At 40.7% G+C, this 21,610-nt stretch overlaps 3 protein-coding genes across 8 annotated transcripts in view; 2 read left to right on the forward strand and 1 right to left on the reverse strand.

The window, feature by feature from the left end:
* Positions 1-8,992, forward strand: part of LOC6037875 (solute carrier organic anion transporter family member 74D) — a 63,897-nt gene extending 54,905 nt beyond the window's left edge. For all 3 annotated transcript variants that reach the window (XM_038257841.1, XM_038257843.1, XM_038257842.1), the window contains exons 5-7: positions 704-1,787; positions 8,121-8,326; positions 8,404-8,992. In XM_038257841.1, the coding sequence (XP_038113769.1) occupies positions 704-1,787; positions 8,121-8,326; positions 8,404-8,552 (1,439 nt within the window). In that variant the 3' untranslated portion in view covers positions 8,553-8,992. The remainder of the gene's footprint in view (positions 1-703; positions 1,788-8,120; positions 8,327-8,403) is intronic.
* Positions 8,740-17,607, reverse strand: LOC6037876 (F-box/WD repeat-containing protein 5). Of its 3 annotated transcripts, XM_038257846.1 has the most exons (9): positions 17,429-17,606; positions 16,926-17,323; positions 15,628-15,785; positions 15,245-15,422; positions 14,761-15,177; positions 14,352-14,707; positions 13,957-14,297; positions 9,415-9,565; positions 8,740-9,339 (listed from the first exon to the last, which is right to left on the reverse strand). In XM_038257846.1, the coding sequence occupies exons 2-9, from the start codon at positions 17,281-17,283 to the stop codon at positions 9,238-9,240; spliced, it is 2,061 nt and encodes a 686-aa protein (XP_038113774.1). In that variant the 5' UTR covers positions 17,284-17,323; positions 17,429-17,606; the 3' UTR covers positions 8,740-9,237. The 3 variants fall into 3 exon arrangements, with proteins under 3 accessions (XP_038113774.1, XP_038113773.1, XP_038113772.1); XM_038257845.1 differs by having other exon boundaries at positions 13,957-14,695; positions 17,429-17,607; XM_038257844.1 differs by having other exon boundaries at positions 13,957-14,707; positions 17,429-17,607.
* A 2,510-nt stretch (positions 17,608-20,117) lies between these two features.
* Positions 20,118-21,069, forward strand: LOC119767058. 2 transcript variants are annotated; one of them, XM_038254472.1, is made up of 4 exons: positions 20,118-20,206; positions 20,363-20,607; positions 20,660-20,811; positions 20,891-21,069. In XM_038254472.1, the coding sequence occupies exons 2-4, from the start codon at positions 20,401-20,403 to the stop codon at positions 20,901-20,903; spliced, it is 372 nt and encodes a 123-aa protein (XP_038110400.1). In that variant the 5' UTR covers positions 20,118-20,206; positions 20,363-20,400; the 3' UTR covers positions 20,904-21,069. The 2 variants fall into 2 exon arrangements, with proteins under 2 accessions (XP_038110400.1, XP_038110401.1); XM_038254473.1 differs by lacking the exon at positions 20,118-20,206 and adding an exon at positions 20,216-20,231 and having other exon boundaries at positions 20,424-20,607.
* Positions 21,070-21,610: the final 541 nt, after the last annotated feature.

The raw sequence follows: 21,610 nt of genomic DNA on the forward strand, positions 1-21,610 counted from the left end.
AACTCAATTTGGCCCAAAATGCACGTACGACAAGTTAGCACGACGGCGACGAAATAACGACTTTTTGTGATTTTCGGCAGCAAATTAGTGCGATTTTGCTGTAATGGTTAACCATGGTTACCATGGTTAAGTTTTAACCCCCAAAATGCCTACTTTGATTGAAAATGGAATACCCGATTTTTTATAACGATTTTCATACAAGGTCGAAAAATTGAAAACTCTAGGCCGATGGGTTCCCCATCATGGATTTGGCTAAAATTTCGGTCCTCGGCCTATTTTTGCATGCAGAATGGACCACAAAATGTTCAGAACATTGACATTGCCAATGCTTTGAAAAAAAACATCCTATCTTTTATGTCATAATAAGTTTGCAGTAGTTTTTTGTTTTGTCCTAGATAATTGAAACCACTAGAAAACAAGATCTAAACAAGATAAATGCAATTAGAAATACAAAAATGAAAGAATACTTGTTTTAAAAGTTTATAATAATTTAAGGTGAAATACGACATCAAATAAGGCTTATTCATAAACAATTGAAATTGACATGAGTCACCATGCGCCTCCACGCATTGTACTTTATATGGGAAAACAGGCTTTTCGTCTAAAAAACCATTTTTTGGATAGAACATTTTGAAAACAGAAAAGCAAACAAGTTTTCATTGAAACCTAAAATTTGCAATTAATAATTCATGAATCTTTCCAGACTTCCCCAAAGCGCTGATGCGCCTGCTTCGCAACAAGCTGCTGATGTGCAACATCATCTCTGGAATTTTCTACATCCTCGGCTCGAGCGGCTACATCACCTTCCTGAGCAAGTACATCGAGGTGCAGTTCCACAAGACGACGGCCAACGCCACGGTCATCACCGGTCCCATCACGCTGTTTGGCATGGTGGCCGGATTTCTCATTTCTGGGGTGGTCATCTCGAAGAAGAAGCCTTCACCCAAGATTTTACTCTTTTGGAACGTGATCGTCGGGATTGGGTACATGATGGGACAGTTTTCGTACCTGTTCTTAACCTGTCCGGACGGAACGATGCCACTTGTCGAGGGCAGGTTGAACCTGAGTACGGTCTGTAACAGTCGGTGCCACTGTGAGGGTATTCCTTACTCGCCGGTGTGTCAGGAGGACACCGGAATAACGTTCTTCTCCGCCTGTCACGCCGGTTGCGATCAGTGGAATGCCAAGGGCAAATACTACGATCAGTGCACGTGCCAAAATGAAAACTATTCGCCGATTACGAAACTTCCGTGGGAAATGTACACGTCGACCCCGATGAGATCAACCGAACCATTTACTAAACCGTGGACCACTGAAGCGAGTTCCAGCAGCAGCAGCAGTACCTTCACAACCAGCAGTATTCCCTCAACGACCGCCACCAGCACAAATCGTCCGCCACTGGAAAATGCCACGAATGTGCCACCCCCAAGTACGTCCACCGGATCAGCCCTGGACGATGTGTACATTTACGATGACGAGGACGACGAAGCGCCAACCGCCAACACGGAGGACGATTCCCCAGATGTCACAGTACAAAAAGAGCTCAACGCTGGGACAAGCGAGAAACCCATCGAACGACGACGAAGGGAGGTTGGTGGTGAGCAGGAATCTACCACCAGCACCCCGTCGGGAAGCACCACCACGGAGAGTCCCTTTACGGCTCGGCTCATCCCGGGAGCCTGTCTGAAGGGGTGTGCCCTCGGGTTCTACCTGTTCTCCATCATATCCAGTATTATCAACTGCTTCGGGGCGTCCGGACGCATCGGCAATCTGCTGGTCAATTACAGGTGAGTTTGATTTTACTCGTTTAGGCTATTGCAAATTTTATTTAAAGTTTTTGTCATCTAAAATCAATTTAAAATGCATTCCCCTGCGTTTGAAATCATTTTTAGCATGTTTGGGTTGATTTAAAAATCTCTTGAATTTAAAAAAACGTTACTTAATTCACCTTTAGGCGGTTGGTGCCTTCCTCACATTCATAAAGTCAATACATTCAGTAAAAATAGCAACATTCCCCCTTAGCATGTTTAACTAATCAACTTTATTACTTATTTCTTTTGATAGTGTCCGCAGACCCGGACATCATTTTTATTGAAATATCTGAGATCCGGCCTCAAAAAAGTGTATAAATAACACTTAAATTGTAATAACTTTTGATAGGGTTGTCAGATCTTTTATGTTTTGGGCTCATTGGAAAGGTCTTTTCAATACCTTTCTGAAAATGTATAACATGATAGGTTTTCTTGGAAAAACACCCTTTTTACAATCTTCCGGACATACGCCAAGATCGTTTTTTTAGCATAACTTTTGAAGTATTTAACTAAACTTGCTGATTTTGAATAGAGACCTATGGGACCCCAAGACGGATCGAATGAGGCTTATACAGCCAAAATCCGTTGATCCAGTCCGGAGATAATCGAGTGACATTTTTTTTGTCCACTACACACATCCACACAGACATTTGTTCAGAGCATGATTCTGAGTCGATATATATACGTGAAGGTAGGTCTACGAGGTCGGATTAATAAGTTCATTTTTCGAGTGATTTTATAGCCTTTCCTCAGTAAGGTGAGGAAGGCAAAAATGGATGCTTAAAGTTTTTTTTTCGCTAAAATTTTTATTTTCAGAACCACGTGCACTTCGAATTTTTCAAAAATACAGGGCCGAATGGTTTTTGTTGTATCTGTTGTATACAGTTCAAAAATTGCATGAGTAGCGAACAGCAGTTATTCTCCATACAAACTTTGAAGAAAAATCATTCGGCCCTGTCTAAATATTCAATAAATATTTTTGAAAAATTCAAAGTAAACGTGTTTCTGGAGACCCCAAACATCATGCTTCCATTCGAGTTGAGCCTGCACATATTTTTTTTTTTGACGGTGTAATGATTGCAAACATCTGAACTAGTGTAAAATAAATTTTAAAACACGTTTTGCATTGAAATGTTGGGACTTTGGCGTGTCATTTAATTTTTTTAATTTTTTTTAACTGTGTGTTTTTTTTTACCAAAAAGACATTTTGCATCGGCTATTGGAAAATCCAAAAATTGTAAGTTGAGAGCAGATTTCCGATGGTAATCTGAGAATTACCTACAACTTTGCCGAATACACCAAATATAAAATCTATTCTCGAGTTACAGATTTTTGAATATTTTAATAGCCAAACTTATTATGCAGAACGCCCCTTTGGTCATGGAAAAAATTTACACAGTTTCATCCAAATAAAAAATACAAAAAAAATAGAAAAAAATAGTTACACTTTGAAAAAAATATCCTTTTTCTAAATTCATCTTTTTTACACACACACACACAAAATGCGCAGAACATTTTTTGGGAAATTTTCTTTTTTGGATATTGTTTCAGATGAAAAAAAATCGTCATTCGATCTAAGATTGTCAAAATTCATTTGGCAGTGTTGCCAATTTAAAAGAAATCAAAAAAATATTTTTATATTTAAAGTCAAATTTGCAATCGCAAAATTATTTCATTAAAAAGGTTTGAAATCAGACTGATTGACTGGAATTGCTCACTGTAACCACAAGGGATCTGCTACAAGGGATCAAAGGTGCAGTGCTTTACTGCCCATGTTCGCATAAATGTCCCATATGCAAAAACAGCAAGCTGAGAAAAACGCATTTGAAGTTTGTCCCATACATAAGGCTACGTGTTAAGTTTTCGCGAAAACACTGGATTTCCTCTTGATTTCTAGAACAAAGTACTGGATGTTATAGGCTCTTTCGAAAGAGCACACAATTTAGAATCAAACTGCATCAATAACTCGAAATCGATTAAAATGCATATAGGACATTTATGCGATCAGGGCAGTTTAGTTGTCACCAGAACCCATTATTTTGGGTGCTTATAAGCACCCCAGTTTGAAGGTGCTTATTTTTTGCAACGTTTTTTTTTAATTTAGGCATTAGATTGATGAAATTTGTATGTAGATTTGGAAATAATTGCTGTAGGTGTAAGTTTAAAAGTCAATGATCTTGCTTCTTGGATTTTTTGGGTTTGACCTTGCGAGAATTGACGGATTACATTTTTGAAAAGTTTCTCAGAGATTGAGGGGCACAAGGGGATTGTGTCCTGCGTTCAAAGTGGCTTTTCATTAGGTCGAAACAGCTGCTCCAAGAACATCCTGTATTATTCACGGTTCATTTTCACACTCTTCTGCCTCATATTTTTGAAGGATTCAGTGCCTCCACGCCAATTGACCCTATTCCGGGTCACATGAAGACAGTATTTTTCACCATTTCGAAAGTCTGCCCAAAAATAGGACTCGAAGCCGTCTTCTTCTCAAGATCTACACTCACAATTCGGTCACTGATGTCTAATTTTGGGCACATTGTAACATGCCATGGCTCCTCAAGAAATACAGAATCTGCTAGGAACTGACCAAAAACCAAGTTCTAAATGACAATCTTGACAACAATATTTTTTTCTGTGGTAAAAAAAAGACAGGTCATAGTTACCTTGTTTGAAAAATATGCACCAGCACCGCACCCAAATATTTTAAAGTTCGGTGCTTATCGTAGTTACCTTACATCAAGTGCAGGTACTTATTTCCCTTCCCTGCTTGCAGGTATCGTCACACGTCGAAAAATTACCTGTCACTTTTTATTGATGGACAATATGTGTAAACCAAGCGAAACTAATAATTTTAAGTGGATCATATTAATCCAACAATCATAATTTCTAAACTAGCCTACTATTTTCGTGTGGTCCCTTGAACCAAGGGTCCTGATTGCTCAAAATCAACCACTCCATTCGCGAGCACAAATAGCAGGCGACGCGATACTGTCCTGATGAATTCCTACTGTTTGTCACTTTGAAACCCACTATGGGGTATTTCCATATAAGGGGGTATTTCCATATAAGCGAGCGGCCAAAAATACACCCAACTGGCAGTCGCATGATTGTGACGCATGGCGGCATGAAAGTATATCAGAATCTGCATGAAATCTGTCCTCATGCATTTTTTGCGATATAGGAGTATGACATTTTTGCCCGTTACCGACAATTATCGACATTACCGACGGCTTTTTGGTTGTATTTCACAAAAAAAAAAACATTTAGCAGAACGAGGATTGAACCACCAACTTCTTGGTAATTGATCAGACACGCTACCACCGCGCCATGGACGCTTGATGAAAAGTGAGTGAAAGAGCACCAACATATGCTTCTCTTTGGAGTGTTGCTCGGGGACGGGCCAGCTTTATATGTGTTGGTGAGAACTGCAGATCGCTGAAATTTTTACACGCGGGCAAAAATGATCTACGGGCTTGCTGCAAAAAATGTTATAAAATATGACATTTTCTGCAGCAAATCCAATGTTGCAGATTTTGAGATATATTTTTCCTTTGGGTGTATTTTTTTGCTTTTTTGTGACTTTTTTGTGTTGTTTGTACTTAGTATAATGAAAACAAATGAATTTTGATATTTTTCCAAAAAAAAGTTTAATTTTCGATTTTTTCATATATTTGAGGCCACATGCATTAAAGTGGTGAATTTTGATATTCTTGCTCTGTCTATTTGATGCACGGAATGGCGGTTTATGCTATGTTAAAGTTTCTGATTTACGTTCAATCTCCCTCCTCTTTTTCTTGAGTTTAAATCCACCTCTCTTTGAAGACCCCCTCCCATTCCCCTCCAATTAAAATTTGATTTTTGCGGTGTTTTAGAATTTTAGACGGTTTATTTTATGGAACATTGTATGGATTCTCGTCCACGTTTTTGGTTGATCCACTTGCAAAATTCACGTTTTCCACGATAAATTCTTCTAAATCAAAATCACTATGTAACCGATTGTCGTTAGATTACTTAAAATATGAACTTCTTCTATGGGCTTTTGTATACCTCGTTTTGAAGCTACAGAACAGCATGCGTAGTTTTTCCTCTGTGTCTGTGGGTTTTTCCTGAGATGATCATGTGATGGTTCTGCAATGTTGTAATTCTTACAAATATACTCGAAAGCAGTTCTCACGTTTTCAGAATAGTGCTTCGTTTTATCGTACAGGGACACTACGGTATTATTATCCATACTTTCAAAAGAACACAACAACGAACTGATATGAATATTCGACGAATCGTTTCTGTAAAATACTTAGAATAGGAATTTCTAATTTTATTAAACGTACCTAAGTACCGTAAACTGGGGTGACTTTGATAGCCCGGGGTGACATTGATAGAAATTTGATTTGGCCACTATTTTTGATACATCCAATGTAACAGTCACATTTTTGCATATATGTTCGATAATAAGCTTTCCTTAATGCTTACATACTCAAAATTCTCAAAAATGTTTAAATATTAATTTGACGGGCATTTGAAAAACCTATCAAAGTCACCCCGGGCTATCAAAGTCACCCCAGTTTACGGTACCAACAAAGTCATGAATATCAAATCAATTTCAAAACATACATAGCAGGTACGTCATTTCTGCCTCCGCAGGTAAATAATGTGATTTTAACCAAGCGTATACGCGAAATCATTAATTTTCTTGCATGAATCAAAATGTTCAAAATGGCATAACTCAAAAAGTGCACATAAGTGCACTTTGAAATTTGGAGACAAGTTAGGACATGGTTCAAATTTTAAGCTGCAAAATTTTCAGATCGCACAAATGCACACAAAAAAGTACTCCATTAGGCCGATGCAAATATTTAAAAAAGTTTTTGTCCCTCGGCCCTGGCCGAAGTCAAGGGGGGGGGCAAAAAAATAAAAAAATATAAAAATTTAAATAACAAGCCATAGTCTTCACATTTAAATGAAAAAAGTGTTTTAAAATGCATTTTACACCAGTTCAGTTGTTTTGCAATCATTAGTTTTCAAAAAATCTTAGATCTGACAAAAACAAAAATTGTATCGAAAAAAAAGATTTTGCATCGAAAATTTTCAAAAAATCTTAAGATTTTTTAATAAACCCAAACATGCTAAAAATGATATTAAACGCAGAAGAATGTATTTTAATTTGATTTCAGCTGGTTGCACTTGAATTTTCATTAAAATTTTGAAGTTTATTGTAAAAATATTTTTTTTGCCCCCTGATTTTTCGGGCCAATTTTGAAGGGGGTGACAAAAACTTTTAAAAATATTTGTACCAGCCTTAACAAAGTTGAAAAAAACTAAATTTTGAATAAAAATCCATCTTTTTTGATTTTTATTATTTTTTTTTAGCCTATAAAAGTGTGTTTTGTAAAATGTTATTGAAAAGTTGAATCAATTACCTTTCTGAATATTTATAATGATGCAGGAAAAAATACATAAACAGCTACACAGTACAACTATGAAAAATAATCATTTTTTTGTCAAAAAAACATGTATTTTCTTACCATTTTCGCCTTTGAAGGTCTGCAATTCAGTGAATATTGAACCTACAACTTTCAAACTCCGGATTTTTCTTAGTTAGAATGTTTATTTTCGAAAAAAAATACCAAAAAAATAATTAGAGTATGTCGGTTTTTCGATTTATGGCCGCCTGAAACCCCATAGTGCATTCGCTCCCGAACACTCTCTTTTCTACTCTTCTCTCTCTCTGATCGGCTCAGTCTCCGAACGGTTCAGACAAGCCGATCGTCTCCGATCACTCTGAACTGAAAACATTTTTTCTCTGATGCGCTTCGTTATACTCGTAAATTGTGCATTTATTTTGATTTCATAACATTATTGGCACCATTCACAGAAACTTCCACCAAGAAATAATCAAATTGATGGCAAACTGAGGGCGTGAAGACAAAAAGACTGCCGCGCTGGCATTTTGTGAGAGTGGCTCTTCGCTGAGCATGGTAATGTGTGAGTGTCGTCGAGCGACGGAGTAGGCAAATATTTTCACGATGTATTTGTTCGCTGAGTGAATAGTTCGGGCCACTCGCTGGCTGCTTGTGAGACTCATTCGCTCATGAATGCTAGCGGGTTGGAATAGGCGACGAATGGATAGGAGATGAGTGAGTGGTTTCTGTTCATTGAACCGAAAATCAGGACCGTTGCCTTGAACCATTTTCCCAGATTACCATTTTTTTTTAAGTTGGCCCTGAAAAGATTTATACAAAGTTTTAAAAAGTATAGAAGTATTGAAACATAAATACTAAGCGTAACTCTTAACACCCTCCTCTCCCATCACAGATGCGTCGCCAAGGAGGACAAATCGTTCACGCAGGGGCTGATACTGATGATGATCAGCCTGTTTGCGCTCATCCCGGGCCCGATCCTGTACGGTCGCATCATCGACAGCACCTGCCTGGTGTGGACGGAGGAGTGCGGCAAGCGGGGGAACTGCCAGCTGTACGACCAGCGCCTGTTCCGCTACTACATCAACCTGACGGCGCTCGGTAAGACGGCATCATCGGGACTTTTTTTTTTTTTTTTGGGGCAGATTTTCTGATGTTTATTTTTCTTTCCCTCGCAGGACTAACGGCGATTGGTGTGTTCTTCGACGTGCTGGTCTGGTGGTACGGACGCACGTTGGATCTGTACGGCGAGCGGGAAGCGCTGGAGCAGAAAAAGACCTCGGCGTCCAAAACGACGACGGCGACACCCAAAAGTGCCTTCACGTGAACTTGGTCGCATGCAACGGGACAGGTCATCACTTAATAACTCATCTTGAACTGAAGAAAAACAAGAGCACCAAGAAGTTCCAGATGAGTGGTTTTACTAAAAGAAAAGAACGCAAGACAGTTTATGTGATTTATGTTTTTTATTTAAAACAGTAAAATAGAATAAAAATTCTAAATTTTCACAAATATTTCATCTAAATCTGTGATTTGTTAAAGCATTGAATTTTGTTACGATTGCATTGCACGACAAGTAAACGTGTGTATGTGTTTATGTGTATGTGTATGTGTGTGTGTAACAAACCAAATCAGTTAAATCAGTGTGATTGTTTGCCCTATATAATGAGAAAATGTATGTACAAAACATCTGATTTGTGATTGAACATTGATAGAGGAAAAAGGGGAAATATATATCTTTGTAATAAACACTGTTACATTCCAAAATAGAACTTTTCACATATTTTTTCTGTCTAAATGTGGCAGGCGTTTTTTCATTGTTCTTCTTCCTTTCTTACGAGATATTCACCCAACCTTTTCCAAATTGACTTCATTTCACTTGATCGTTCCACGATGTTTTTTTTTAATTTTCACTAAACGACTAGAGCTCGACCGAACGGGCACGCATAACAGATAAAAAGTGTTTCAACAAATTAAGCAATATTATAAACGTGATACAATCTCGCACTTTTCTATGACGGGGGAGCCGCTTTGGATTTCGCCTTCCGAAACTCGACCGCTTTGCCAACCGGTTGGATGCCGAGCTTCTTCGCCTGGGAAAGCGATCGCCAGATCTAGAATTTTTGTTGCAAAATTCGATTAGAACCAAACTTAAACCATCGAGCAGCATCGTGACGCGCAAGACTTACCTTGATTTCGTAATCATCGCTGGTGGTTACGAGCATTTCGTTGTCCCGCGGGTTGAACGCCACACTGTTGACCACGTCCCCGTGCTGGTACTTGGCCAGGCAGACACCGTAGTAGCGGTCCCAGAGGTACGCGTGCATGTCCTCGGCACCGCTGGGAGGGAGATAAAATCGATTTATTAAAACAATATTATAGTCAGACTTGACTTTTATGGTTGTTTATTTTTCCATTTTGTATCATGTGGGAAACACACATTGAAAATTCGTAAAATATTAAAGGAACTTTATTTCAATGAATTCACAGATATTTTTTTCTTCTTATTTATTTTTCGTGAGGTCCTTTGTACAAAGAAATTCTCATAAATAATTAGCATAATCGTGGTTGACTGCCAAATTAGTTGCTACTCTGTTATTGACGGATCAGCTGAATAAAAAATCGATTAGTGGAACCAACCATTGGTTCACTCTGTAACCTCTGAAGATCCCTACTTCATTCGTCAATACTGATGCCTTCCCAAGAAGCCGGCGATTCAACAAAAGGATGGAATGTTAGCAAAAAAACTTGAATTTGCAGACTGATCAGACATGATCGTGAATGATAGGGGCAGGGGGGCAGAATGGGTCACCCTTGATTTTGGGCTTTAGAATGGAGGGTCTTATAAAGCCGTCAAATAACATCACCACACCGAAAACGACGCTTAAATTAATTGTATTTTTCAAATTATGAGCAAAAATGTAAATTTATTGACAAAACCACGCAAATGTGGTTTATTTCGAAGTTCTTAAAGAAGCTTTCTCGAAAGTCAGATTGTTTGAAAAAGTTTGTTCAATGTTTATAATGTTACCAGGAGCTATTACGAAGGTAATCAAACAACCACGGAACCTCAAATCAATTTAGAGGCTTTGTGGTGGAAGTGTTAAATTAAAACCCACAGGGGGCAGAATGGACCACTCTTTTCCTGCCTTATAAAAACAATCAAAAGTTATGAAATTTTGGTTAAGGGGTTACATACATGTAGAAAATCACAAAATTTAAGGTTACAGAAAATTCACTAATTTCACTAAAAAGATGATTTTCAATAACTCCTGAAAGTTTCATGAAGATATTTCGTGACTGAACTGAGTAAGATACGATTTAAGTTCTCAATTTTGCCATGCGAAAAGCGAACTGTCAAACTTTATGAACGTTTTTTTCTAATCACCGAGTTCATTTACGGGTGCCACGATATCTCGAGATGGGATGGAACAAATTGGCTGAAATTTGTGGTTAAGACTCTGAAGACTTATCCTGTGTACATGACGAAGCCCGATTTTGAAATTTACTTTTTTTTTAAATACAAAAATCAAAAACTGTCGATTTTTTATATGAAAACAAGCCTTAAGGTAAGAACAAGATTGTCCGTCAGTCCTGAACGCAAACGCAAAATTTTGCGCCTGTCATCATAGCCTGCCAGTCATCGATCATTGAACAAAGCAACCCCTGCAGATTGTTCGACTGACAGTTGATGGAAAAATCGAACTGGCACAGCGTTCTGCGTTCACCACTGCGTCGAACGGGCAATCTTGTTTTTAGCTTTGCGTTCAGGCCTGACGGACAATCTTGTTCTTACCTTTACCCGACAAACTTCGTCTTGTTTTTTTTCTTTTCGTGACGTTTTTAGCTTATTTGTTTATTCGGCCTCCTATGATCAAAATTTTATTTTACGTTACTGTTCCCATACAATCTGCAGATTTTCCGGAATCGGTTCCAGAGTGGCCAAAGTGGGATTTTTTAGCATATAAACCTTCCTTGGGCTTAACCGAATCCAACGCAACAAAGAGCACCTCGATCCGATGCTCCGTATTCAACTGATTCGCGTTCGAACAAAACCGTCGAAAATATATATAAGAATATATAGATAATTTTGTTTAGATTAAGTTTTTGAAAATCGGCCTTCGTCATGCAAACAGGACCGGTTTAGCGAGTCTTCACAAAAATTTTGAGCCGATTTGGTCAAAGCAGTGTTGAGATATCGTGGCATCCGTTTTTTGAAACTGCTATATATCGGCAATGGTACATCCAAATGTCTTCATATTTATTTTGTTAATAGATAAAAATGTAAATTTTAATGCCCTGTAAAAAGATTCGAAAAAAAAGTTTGAATGTGTGCTCATACCAACCTCTGACATTTTTTACGATTTACATGTATATAACCTCTAAATGGATTATGTCGCTCCTAGTAGGTTCACAAATCACGTTTAATGCAACATTAGTTGATTTTGCCCCGCCGCACCATGGAAAAGAAGCCGAAAACATTTTTTTTATTTGCATAAAAAATAGTTTTAAGCTAAAAAATTTCATCCACCAAGTTTACACTGAATTCATAAATTTGTTTGTTTATCTATGGTTTTTTGGCGCATTTTACTTAGGCGGGACATGTGAGTGTGCTGAAAACTCTTAAGTTGAACGTTATCGAAGTCTTCAAGATGACGAGACATAACAAGGACATCAAGTATCGTGATCAACTGTACCTGGTTCATTTCGAGAAAGGTTCGACAACGCCATCTGAGCTGAAAGCAGTTCGGGTAATTTTCAACATCATCGTGACTTGGGAACGTTATCGTCCAGTGCACCGTGACGTGACGCAATGTTCGAACTGCTTGCAATTTGAACTGTTTCATCAAGAGTCGTTGTGCAACCTGCGGAGGTGAGCACAAAACTCAAACTTGCGAAACAATCAACGAGAACATCGAAGCGAAATGCTTCAATTGCGGTGGCAACCATTCGACCAAGAATCGAAGCCGCCCAAAACGAGCTGAGTTTGTGAAAATTCGGCAGCAAGTGACGACGAGGCACCAACCAAATCGCTGCAAAAAACCACCAACTTTCACGGACGTGGATTTTCCTGCTTTGGCGTCACCAGGAGCGGGATCTGTTCGAGTGGTTCCAATTCTGCAGCCATTGCCGTTGAATCAGCGGCAAAAAGTTACAGAGAATACAACACCTCCTGGCTTCAGTCAGCAACCGAGGGAAAACCAACCAGCATCAACGGGTGAAGGCAGTAGTGACCTGTTTTCACCACATGAACTTTTGAACATTTTCATCGAGATGACAACAACACTTGGTTTGTTCCGAATCTCGTGCAGACCAAGTGAGAATGCTATGAGGATTTATCTTAAAATACAGTTCGTAGTTTACTCGTTTTAATGATTTTGAATAATTCAAAGAATTTTTATTTTAGTTTAAGTAACGATTAGTTGTTAAAAGGTTTTTTTTTTTCTTTTTTACTTAAATGTATTCAATTCAATGCAAAAATGTAAAACAATTTGAAGTTAATAAATGAATGTGACCAGTTAATAATAAAACGAAAAATACAATAAAGATGAAGAGCATTAAGCCATACCACTTAGCATGTGAAAGAAATGTAATTATTATAAGAAAGTTCAATAAAGACATATTTAATTTCAAAAAAACAACGTGGAGCTCCGTAAAGGTGATCAAAATTTGGCATGTTTTCGAAAAATTGACCTGCAAGATGCGACGCCTTTTTTTTTTTTTTTGCTGGGGCTAACTTAAAAAACAAGGTTTTAAAGCATTGCGCTTGCCGGAAGCAAAACTACGGGAAAGTATAGTTTTTTTATCAGACTTGATTTGTGCTGATGAAGCTTATCTCAGTCTCAGGATATTAGGTGGTGATAACCCAACGACCCATTTCAGAATGACAGAGAGGTCATTGGGTATTGTGTGGTCTCGCCTAAATATAGAACCAGCACCAGATTAATTCTCGATCTTTATTTAGACTTCTAATCCCCTCAGGCAAATCAGGGATCAGCGCCAATTTAATATGAGAAGATGGCATGGTTCATCATCTAGAGAGTTAGAAACATTCTGGTGGCCGACTACTTAGCGTTACAAAAAATACAACGTACTACGAGCAGGGTTGCCACAAATACAGATTTATCTGTATTTTACAGATTTTTGAGGTGATGAGGTCATACAGAATCTGTATATAAAGAAATACAGATTTTAAGAAAAACATACAGATGTACAGATTTTCCCGATTTTTTATTAAAATTAAATAATTTTAATTCTTTACATTTTTTTTTCAATTGCTGGATGAGCCCATACATTAAATTTTAGATTGTGTAGCATTTTTATGCATTAAAAAACAATTAAGAATATTTTGTTTTTTGAAAAATTGTTTAAAAATGTCAATACAGATTCCAAATACAGATTTCGTCCCCCTGATACAGATATACAGATTTTTGACCCTAAAAAATACAGAATCAAATGTGGCAACCCTGACTACGAGGGGAAAAGCATCTAACTTCAGCGTGCCTCCAATGTTGCCATATCAGCTTTTTGACGTTCAATTACAGCTCATAAAAAGCGTTTTCAACTGAAATCGGTTGATAAATAGTTCAATGAGTTCAGTAGAGCAAGCAAGTTTCTATAAACAGTTTTTTTTCCTAAATAAGTAATGTGAATAGTGAAAATCAGCAGATTGGGTGGAGCTAGGAGCGAGTGCGTAACCTGACTAACATACAAGAATTTTTCCTACTTACCTAGCAACATAATTATCACAAACGTCCAAAAAGATGAAGAAACACTCGGTGTTGGGCGTGTACGCCTTGTGCGCCCGCAGCATCGTGCCGACCTTCTTCAGCGTCATCAAATCGATCACATGGATGTCGATCTCCTGCGCGATCGGCGGTGGCTCCAGCGGGTTCCGTATCACGTAGTTCTTCGGCCACGGCCGGCTGTTGACGTACAGATACCGGTGGTCCGGACTCAGCCCCATCCCGATGATGTGGCCGTGCAGATCAATCAGCTTGTCAATCTTGTCGAACCGGTCCGAAACCGACTCGTAGTTGGCCCAGTTCGGCTCGACCGGGGGCGTTTCGTTCTGCAAGATATATTGGAGGCGGATTTCTTCCTGGGACATCTCGCGCATAATTACCTCCAACTCGCGCTGTCGCTCCCGTAGCGCGATCCGTTCCTTCAGCGAGGGACCGGGGTCGATTCGGCGCGGGAAGTTGACGTTGCCTATTCGCTTGAAGCCAATCTGGTGCGGGGTGTAGGTTTTGGAACCGGTCGAGAAGATCAGATACTTTGGACAGATGTTGTCCAGATCGTCAACCTCGGACATGTCGTCATCTTCTTGGTCGTCGTCGTCGTCCAGGCAGTCGTCAGATGATTCGTAGTAGCTGTCCTCGTACTCTCGCCGAAACTCGTCCAGATAGTGGATTGGACTAGCGTAGTCGTGGTTCTCCAAGGGGATGTATGGGAAATCGAGGTCGATATCTGGAATAAACACTACGCCCTGTGGATAAAATCGGGGTTAACAGGCAAAGCCGAGCTGTACGAACCTCGTCCCGCACGGTAAACGTCATCCATCGCCTGGTCCTGGTTCATCTGGTAGTGCGACAGGGGGTTGCCTATCCGCCGGTCATCCTCGTCGTCATCGATGACGGTGGTCTTGCTCGTTCCTTCCCCGGCACTTTCGTCCTTCTTCGCTACCGATTCGTCGTTCAACCACGGACAGTTTGCAACCATAATCGCCCGAATCGAGCTGGCGTTCCGGTTGTAGAATTTGTACATTTGGTTGCGAATGGGCGTGTGCTCCGAATCGACCTCTTGGTTGGCCTTGTTCAGCCACAAAAATGACGTACTCACCAAATGGGCCAGCCAGTTCAAGTCCCCGGACAGCAGGTGCTGATCGCTGAACCACGAGCCAAAAATATCGTACGGACGGTTGGCCACCCGACACTTCAACCGAAAGCCGCCTGAAAAAAGCCAAAAGAAATTGATTAGCATAAATGTTAACTCAACCTGCTGAAGCGTCTAACGTACCTTGAACGGTGAAAACGGCAATCTCGCCGGATGTGCTGTGCGGGGCACCGAAGTGGACGCCCGACACCAGCAGCAGCGTGTCGCTCTGGTTGAACTGGGAAAACTGGGTGTACTTCCAGCTCAGCTTGCGCATATCGTATGAGTCGCGGATCGTTGACGGGTAGGCCGAGTTCCAAACCTTTTGGAATAAGAGAAAATAAATATTAACATCCAATAAAAGTCGTTCTTCTTTCTTTTTCTAAATATCTAACAATATCAAGGAGCAAGCACCTCCTTTGTTAGTGCCGATTGCACCTGCATCAATACCCGACTTGTAAAAACAAGTCACCTGTTAGGAAAATCTACTCGTACAATGCACCTCTACATAACCAGTCAATACTTACAATGACGAATCCATCTTTGGAGCAGGTCGCAAACATTTTCCCATTATGCGAGAAGCTGACGTGTAGAACCTGGTGCGAGTGATTCGTCAGCACGTCGGTCATCACCATCGGAACGTTGTCAGTTAGGCGTTTATACTCGGCCCGCCATGATTCCGCACCTAGAACAAGAACATGTCAATATGGTGGAAACAACACCCGGCGAAATTAAATAGATAGCGAAACCACGAGGAAGCTCACCAAGTTGCCAATCAATGGTCGTGCTCAAATATTTGTAAACAATTATTACGCAAGTCGTGATGGAGCGCTATTTGGACAGTTTATTATCGTCTCACACACATGCGGAACGGGGCCCGAGAAAAACAGCAGGCCATGGTTTCGATGAGTAAACCTTACCGAGCATGTTTAGCGTCAGCGGCTGCTTTGGTTGCCTATACGGAATCGACGTAACACCTTATAATGTGGCCCTCTTAAACCTTGCGGTTTCGTCAACGGATCCACAGGCGTGTATCGTTCTTTTTGCGACAAGACTCCGCCTCCCGGGTCTCCTAAGTGTGAAGGTATGGGCACGGGGAGAGGGCACCGAATACCTATATTTACACTTAGAATTTTTTGCGTCCGCCCCGGGATTCGAACCGGCGACCTCTGGATTGTGAGTCCAGTGCGCGGTCCGATTGATCCACACAGGCAGACTTTGGTTGCCTATTTGTCATTTGAATTTCCCAATCACGAACTTCACATACGGTTACCCCAGGGCCCTATACGCTGTCTAATAAGCAGTCAGTTTATCATGCGAAGTTCAATATCCTCAGTCCAAAGATGTTGTTATCGCGACCTATATTAAAATTTTGCAAATTGACAACCTTGACCCATAATTACTTCGAAACGCAGTTTGTTACTTATTTAGTTCAGGTTTTTCGCAATTATTTTATGTACATTCTTCAAATTTAATGCAATTGAGGTATGACAAATTCGAGTATTGCTTTACTTAGGTCAGGATCTCCCCTGCCCACGGTACGAATTTGAAAACAAAAAATCGCATCGTACTCGATTTACAACCATATCGGCTTTGCTACAACGCCAACCAGCGCCGCATTCACCACCCGATTCGATGGCATTGCAAAATACACACTCGGCTTGGGCACAAAAACAGAGAAAACAGAGAAAAGCGGAGACGTAATAACTGCTAAAAGAGCACCAAAAGCAGCCCCCCTTTGGCTTTAATACATGAATGGCGAGTCGCAATTATGTCACACCGTCTGCCTTCAGCTCCCGTCCCGTCTTTCTTCTCGTCCGCTCACCTGGTTTCAATCCGATGCTCGCTTCGACGTTAAACTCGCGCTGAAAGTACTTCCGCCAGATGTACTCATCCCGAGACAGCTTGTTCCACCGTTTGCAGGTCTGGCCGGCGCGCATAATGTCCCGTGGTTCCAACGCCAGAAAGATCTTCCCGAACACGGGCTCCGGAATGAAGACCCACGGCGAGTTCTCGCAGTACTCGACGTCCTCGTCCTCGTCGGCACTGCTACAGCCGCTTCCGACGCTACCCGCCCGAACTTCCGAATTCCCAACGTCGGTTCGAGCCATCTTGGACGGATACGGCGGAACGGCAACCGATGACGATGACGGTGACGAATTTGTGGATGCTTCCGCGGACATCTTGGGCAGCAGCGCGATTTCGCAATCGATCGAACTTTCACTGTTGCGGAGAGCCCCCGTGGGGTCACGGAACAGGAAAAAAAGGGAATTAGGGCGAGTTGCAAAACAATTGGCTACACGAAAGGAAATTTTTGTATTTATTTACCTGCTTGAAATTTGTTTTTTTCCTCACGATGTGAGAGATTTTTCCTCGCCACACACACACACTCACACGTTTTTGTGTCGTTTGCGCTGCGAACTGACTCACTCCGAGGGAGAAAAGTGAATGTAAATAATAATAAAAGCGCACTCCCCAGCCTGCCCAGCGACGACGAGTGTGAAGCAATAACAACAAAAGCTCGCAGAAGCCGTCCGCTGCTCACAGAGAGAGAGGAGAAGGAGAGAGATCGAATCAGCTGACAGCTGATTTTGCTTCGAAACCGATCGATGACGTCATAGAGGGGTGTTTGGGTGCAAGTTGTATGCAGTGGATTTGTTGTATACAATGATTGTTATGTTATTGTTATGCTTTTCTGCCGCAAAACCTGCCGATTTTTTTTTAACTGTTAGCAAATGGGACCCAAGTAACCATCCATCAGTAAAACATGGTCAATGTTCAGCACTATATGCGCTTTCACAACTACGAGTAAAAGCATGAAAAGTTTTGCATCAGCACTAACAGTAACAGCTACCTTAGTGCTGAATAATGACCGACTTTGGACTTTACTTGGCTGATTAAGTGCTATATCCCCTTTTTGTTCTGCCGATGCCTCACACCGGCTGGCCGTCAGGGTTTGTTCAAATATTACGTCCAGCGATTTTCCTGATTTAAGCGGTATACGCCGTATACGCACTTCGGAAGGAACCGGTCAAGAAAAAAATCAAATGGGCAGCAGCGGCAGCGCAAGCAAGTCAGAGAGGGTGAAGAAAAGCCCCAAGAAATCGCTCCCTCTCCTTTGTTCTGCTGTTCGTAAAGCTGTTGCTTGACCCCTTTCCTTCCGATCTGCGTACTAGCCATTAAGACCGCATGCCATGATATGCCCAGATATGTTTCGCAATGTTTGTACATTGTTGTTTATACTTTTTGTAGCAAAAAATGTTGAAAAAGGTCAAGGCTGAGCCGTCCCCGGAGGAGCTCTTCGAAATAATTGTGGACAAGCAGCGAGATCAATCTTTTCGTGAGGAGTGTACCGTCCAAAAAACGGTGCTGAAAAACATGCGGGACGCGTTGTCTGCTCTTAGGGTGTCTTCTTAGGGTGTGTTCTCATAACTCAGTAACAACATTTCAAAAGGGCGAAACCTACGATCCTGCCGTTTCGAGAAAATCAACATTCAAAATTTTGCAACTCCGATCAATTCCTATTTTCACAAAAAAGCATGAAAATCATCATTTTTTTCAAAACGTAATAGAAAATAGCAATAATTTCATCTCAGAGAGCAATTTGAAATTAATTAAGGTGTTTTTGCTATTAAAAATTGAGAAAAACAAATTACGCCTTTTTGAAGAGCTTGCCTCCATTTTCGCCCAACCGTATTCGCCACCCACTCAACCAAAACAACGGTTTAGCCCGTCAGGTTACGCCACAAAGCAAAAGTAAACAACAGATTCGCCCTTTTGTTTTTTGTTCATTTTTCGGGTTTTTAAAGAAAAAACAACTATTTTATCATTGTGAAACGTTACAGTCAGTGATAATACAGTGATATTTGCAACCTCAGTGATAAAAAATTGGTCTAGAAAGCCTTCATAAGGAGTCCGATTCAGGCCAAGACTCGTTGAGCTAGGATACACCGTAAGTAGCAAGTTGGTTTGACGATGTGGTCTATATTGAAGTGACGTTCCTTGGGGTGTCCCCGCCGGAAGTGGGAGACACCATCCGGCCTTCTCAATCTTTGCATAGCTTCGATGGTTACGGAGGCGATGATTTTGTACGGCATTCCTCCTTAACCTCCCTACACTAACTTTTTGTCCTGCAACTGCTCGACCTAGAATCCCCGGATGTCCCAAGAAATTATGGACCTTCACATCTAGATTGTGAATCCAGACCAGATCCGATACTACAATAATTGAAATTAAAAAGTTATGTATTTAGGACAAGATTTAGGATCATACAAATCTGTGTTTTTTGTGGAATTGTGGTCAGAGACATCAAAAACATACATTTTGATCCATTTTGAGGATTGTCAGGTTAAAATTCACTAAATTATAACGAAAAATTAGTGTTTCTAAATATACGTCGGAACTTGCAGAAAACACTACATTCGCCCCTCGTGATTGGATGAAAACACAAGGGCGGAAACTCAATTTGGTTTGTTTTGATTGATGTTGTTGATTAGCCCTTTTGTTTTTTGCTTGTAAAACTACGTATTTTCGGAATTTTGTGATGATGGAGGGTGTTTTAGAATCAGTTTTGTTCGCTTTATATGATTCTGACAAAAACTCAGTTTGTTTACATCTGAGGGTTTCGCCCTATTGAAAAGTTGTTACAGAACTCTTGAATTCACGTCGTTGAATTTACGTTACCGGTTCATCTGTAGACGTAAATAGTTTTTCACCAATTCAAGCATATTTTTAGTGAACATCTCTGTCAACATGCTTGCTTATTTAGAAAAAGCTAATTGAAGCTGTTTTTGTAAAGATTTTCCCGAAAAATCTTCGAATTTTCCATCTCAAACTTTCCAGGTGGAAGAACCGCTTCGTGTCTAAAAACGTCTTCCGCTTGAATTGACGTCGTGACGTGAATGATTTAACGTCGGACGTAAATTGCATAGAGTTATCTACGTGCGAATGTATTGCGTGTACGTACACGAAAAAGAAGCTAGTATGCGTGAGCTCAGCCTTAGATAACGCAATCATCAACCACGCTGCGCGTGTGGTGCTATAAAATTCTGACATAAGCTTTGTTTACAAATTATGTGCTGTCACCACTGCCGCCACAACCACACTGTAATTGGAAATCGCACTTGGCTGAGTTCGTTTTCGCACTTTTTCATACGAATTTTTCAGTTCGACTACGATTACACAAAAAAGTGTAATCGTAGTTGCACTGAAAAATTTGTATGAAAAAGTGCGAAAACGAACTCAGCCAAGTGCGATTTCCAGTTACAGTGCATAAGTTGAAAAAAGTGAGTAAAGTGCAAATGGCGGCAAAAAATTCCCAAAGGATGCGGCAACTGGAAGATCCGGAGAATCCGAATGATCCGGGTGAGCAGGATCAGATCGATGCCGAGGAGCTAATCAACGAAGTGCAGCTGCATGATGTGATCTACAACAAGCAAAACAAATTACACTCGCGCATCACTTCCACAGAAGCAGCGTGGGTGAAATTGCAGAAGCCGTCGGTTCAAGTAAAACATTTTTGTTAACATCAATGTGGTCGTTATAAAATTGTTATTCTAGCTCCTCAGCAAGTGGGCGAAACTCCGGAGATGTTACCGCGATGCACTTGCCAAAGAAAATCTTCCGAGCGGATCTGGAGCAGCAAGAGGAAGAAAAAAGTTTCCCTTTATGGCCCAGCTGGAATTCCTCCGGGAATACATGATGAAAAAGCCGTAAGTTGATAGGGTAGAAAACTTGTTTCTCTCAGGCTCTAAGCTCAACACTAATTAAATATATATATGATTTTTCCAGGAATACGGTTTAGAATTTCGACGTTGATCCCAAGCAACCCTCCCCAGCATCAGCAGATGGTTCCGGACCATATCGTGGGGATCGAGACAATGATCCGGGAGTGTATCGAGGTTTTTAAACGAAGATGGTGTTCGAATGGTGAACGCCCGAAATGTCAAAATCACGCAGTGGTACCAACTTTACGGAACAAGTGTGCCATGGCATGACAGCCACATTTTTTTTCTAATGTTGGTGCTACTGCGCGATTTTGACATTTCGGGCGTTCACCATTCAAACGCCATCTTCGCTTAAAAACCTGGATACCGGGAACTCGCTATCTGCGCCGTTCAGCGGTTTTGCGATCGAAGATATTCAGAACAAAGAAAAAAACGACACAGCAACTGGCTCTATCATCGATTACGATTTCTTGAAACAACTATCGCCAGTGCTTCCGGAAATCCCCGAATTTGAGACGGACAAAAGCGATGACTCGGACCCGGAGAGCGAGCTCGCGGAGCGCTTATCAAACGAAGGTGAACAAGATCAGCACGAAACATCCGGTAATCGAGTCGAAAATAGAATCCGAATGCTTTCGGAATTACACGTGAAGGTCGACACTTTTGGACAAAAGGTGAACCAAATCGAAAGCTAAGTGTCAAGCCGGGATTATGGCAGTGCCAGAGGGCGACTCCCTTTTTGAAGCGCACTTTTAGAAGGTCAAGGAGTTGGAGACGCTTGAAG

The sequence above is a fragment of the Culex quinquefasciatus genome, chromosome 2 (genome assembly GCF_015732765.1).
Source record: "Culex quinquefasciatus strain JHB chromosome 2, VPISU_Cqui_1.0_pri_paternal, whole genome shotgun sequence".
In the NCBI taxonomy this organism is placed as follows: domain Eukaryota; kingdom Metazoa; phylum Arthropoda; class Insecta; order Diptera; family Culicidae; genus Culex; species Culex quinquefasciatus.

What these genes read in the sequence shown, in the direction of transcription:
- LOC6037876 (XM_038257844.1), bottom strand. Translation starts at nt 17,283, where the DNA reads ATGTCCGCGGAAGCATCCACAAATTCGTCACCGTCATCGTCATCGGTT. An exon ending in TGTGATAATTATGTTGCTAG is followed by an intron (nt 9,566 to 13,956) that starts GTAAGTAGGAAA and finishes TCTCCCTCCCAG; the next exon opens with CGGTGCCGAGGACATGCACG. An exon ending in GCGATGATTACGAAATCAAG is followed by an intron (nt 9,340 to 9,414) that starts GTAAGTCTTGCG and finishes CAAAAATTCTAG; the next exon opens with ATCTGGCGATCGCTTTCCCA.
- LOC119767058 (XM_038254472.1), top strand. Translation starts at nt 20,401, where the DNA reads ATGGCGGCAAAAAATTCCCAAAGGATGCGGCAACTGGAAGATCCGGAG. An exon ending in TGCAGAAGCCGTCGGTTCAA is followed by an intron (nt 20,608 to 20,659) that starts GTAAAACATTTT and finishes TTGTTATTCTAG; the next exon opens with CTCCTCAGCAAGTGGGCGAA.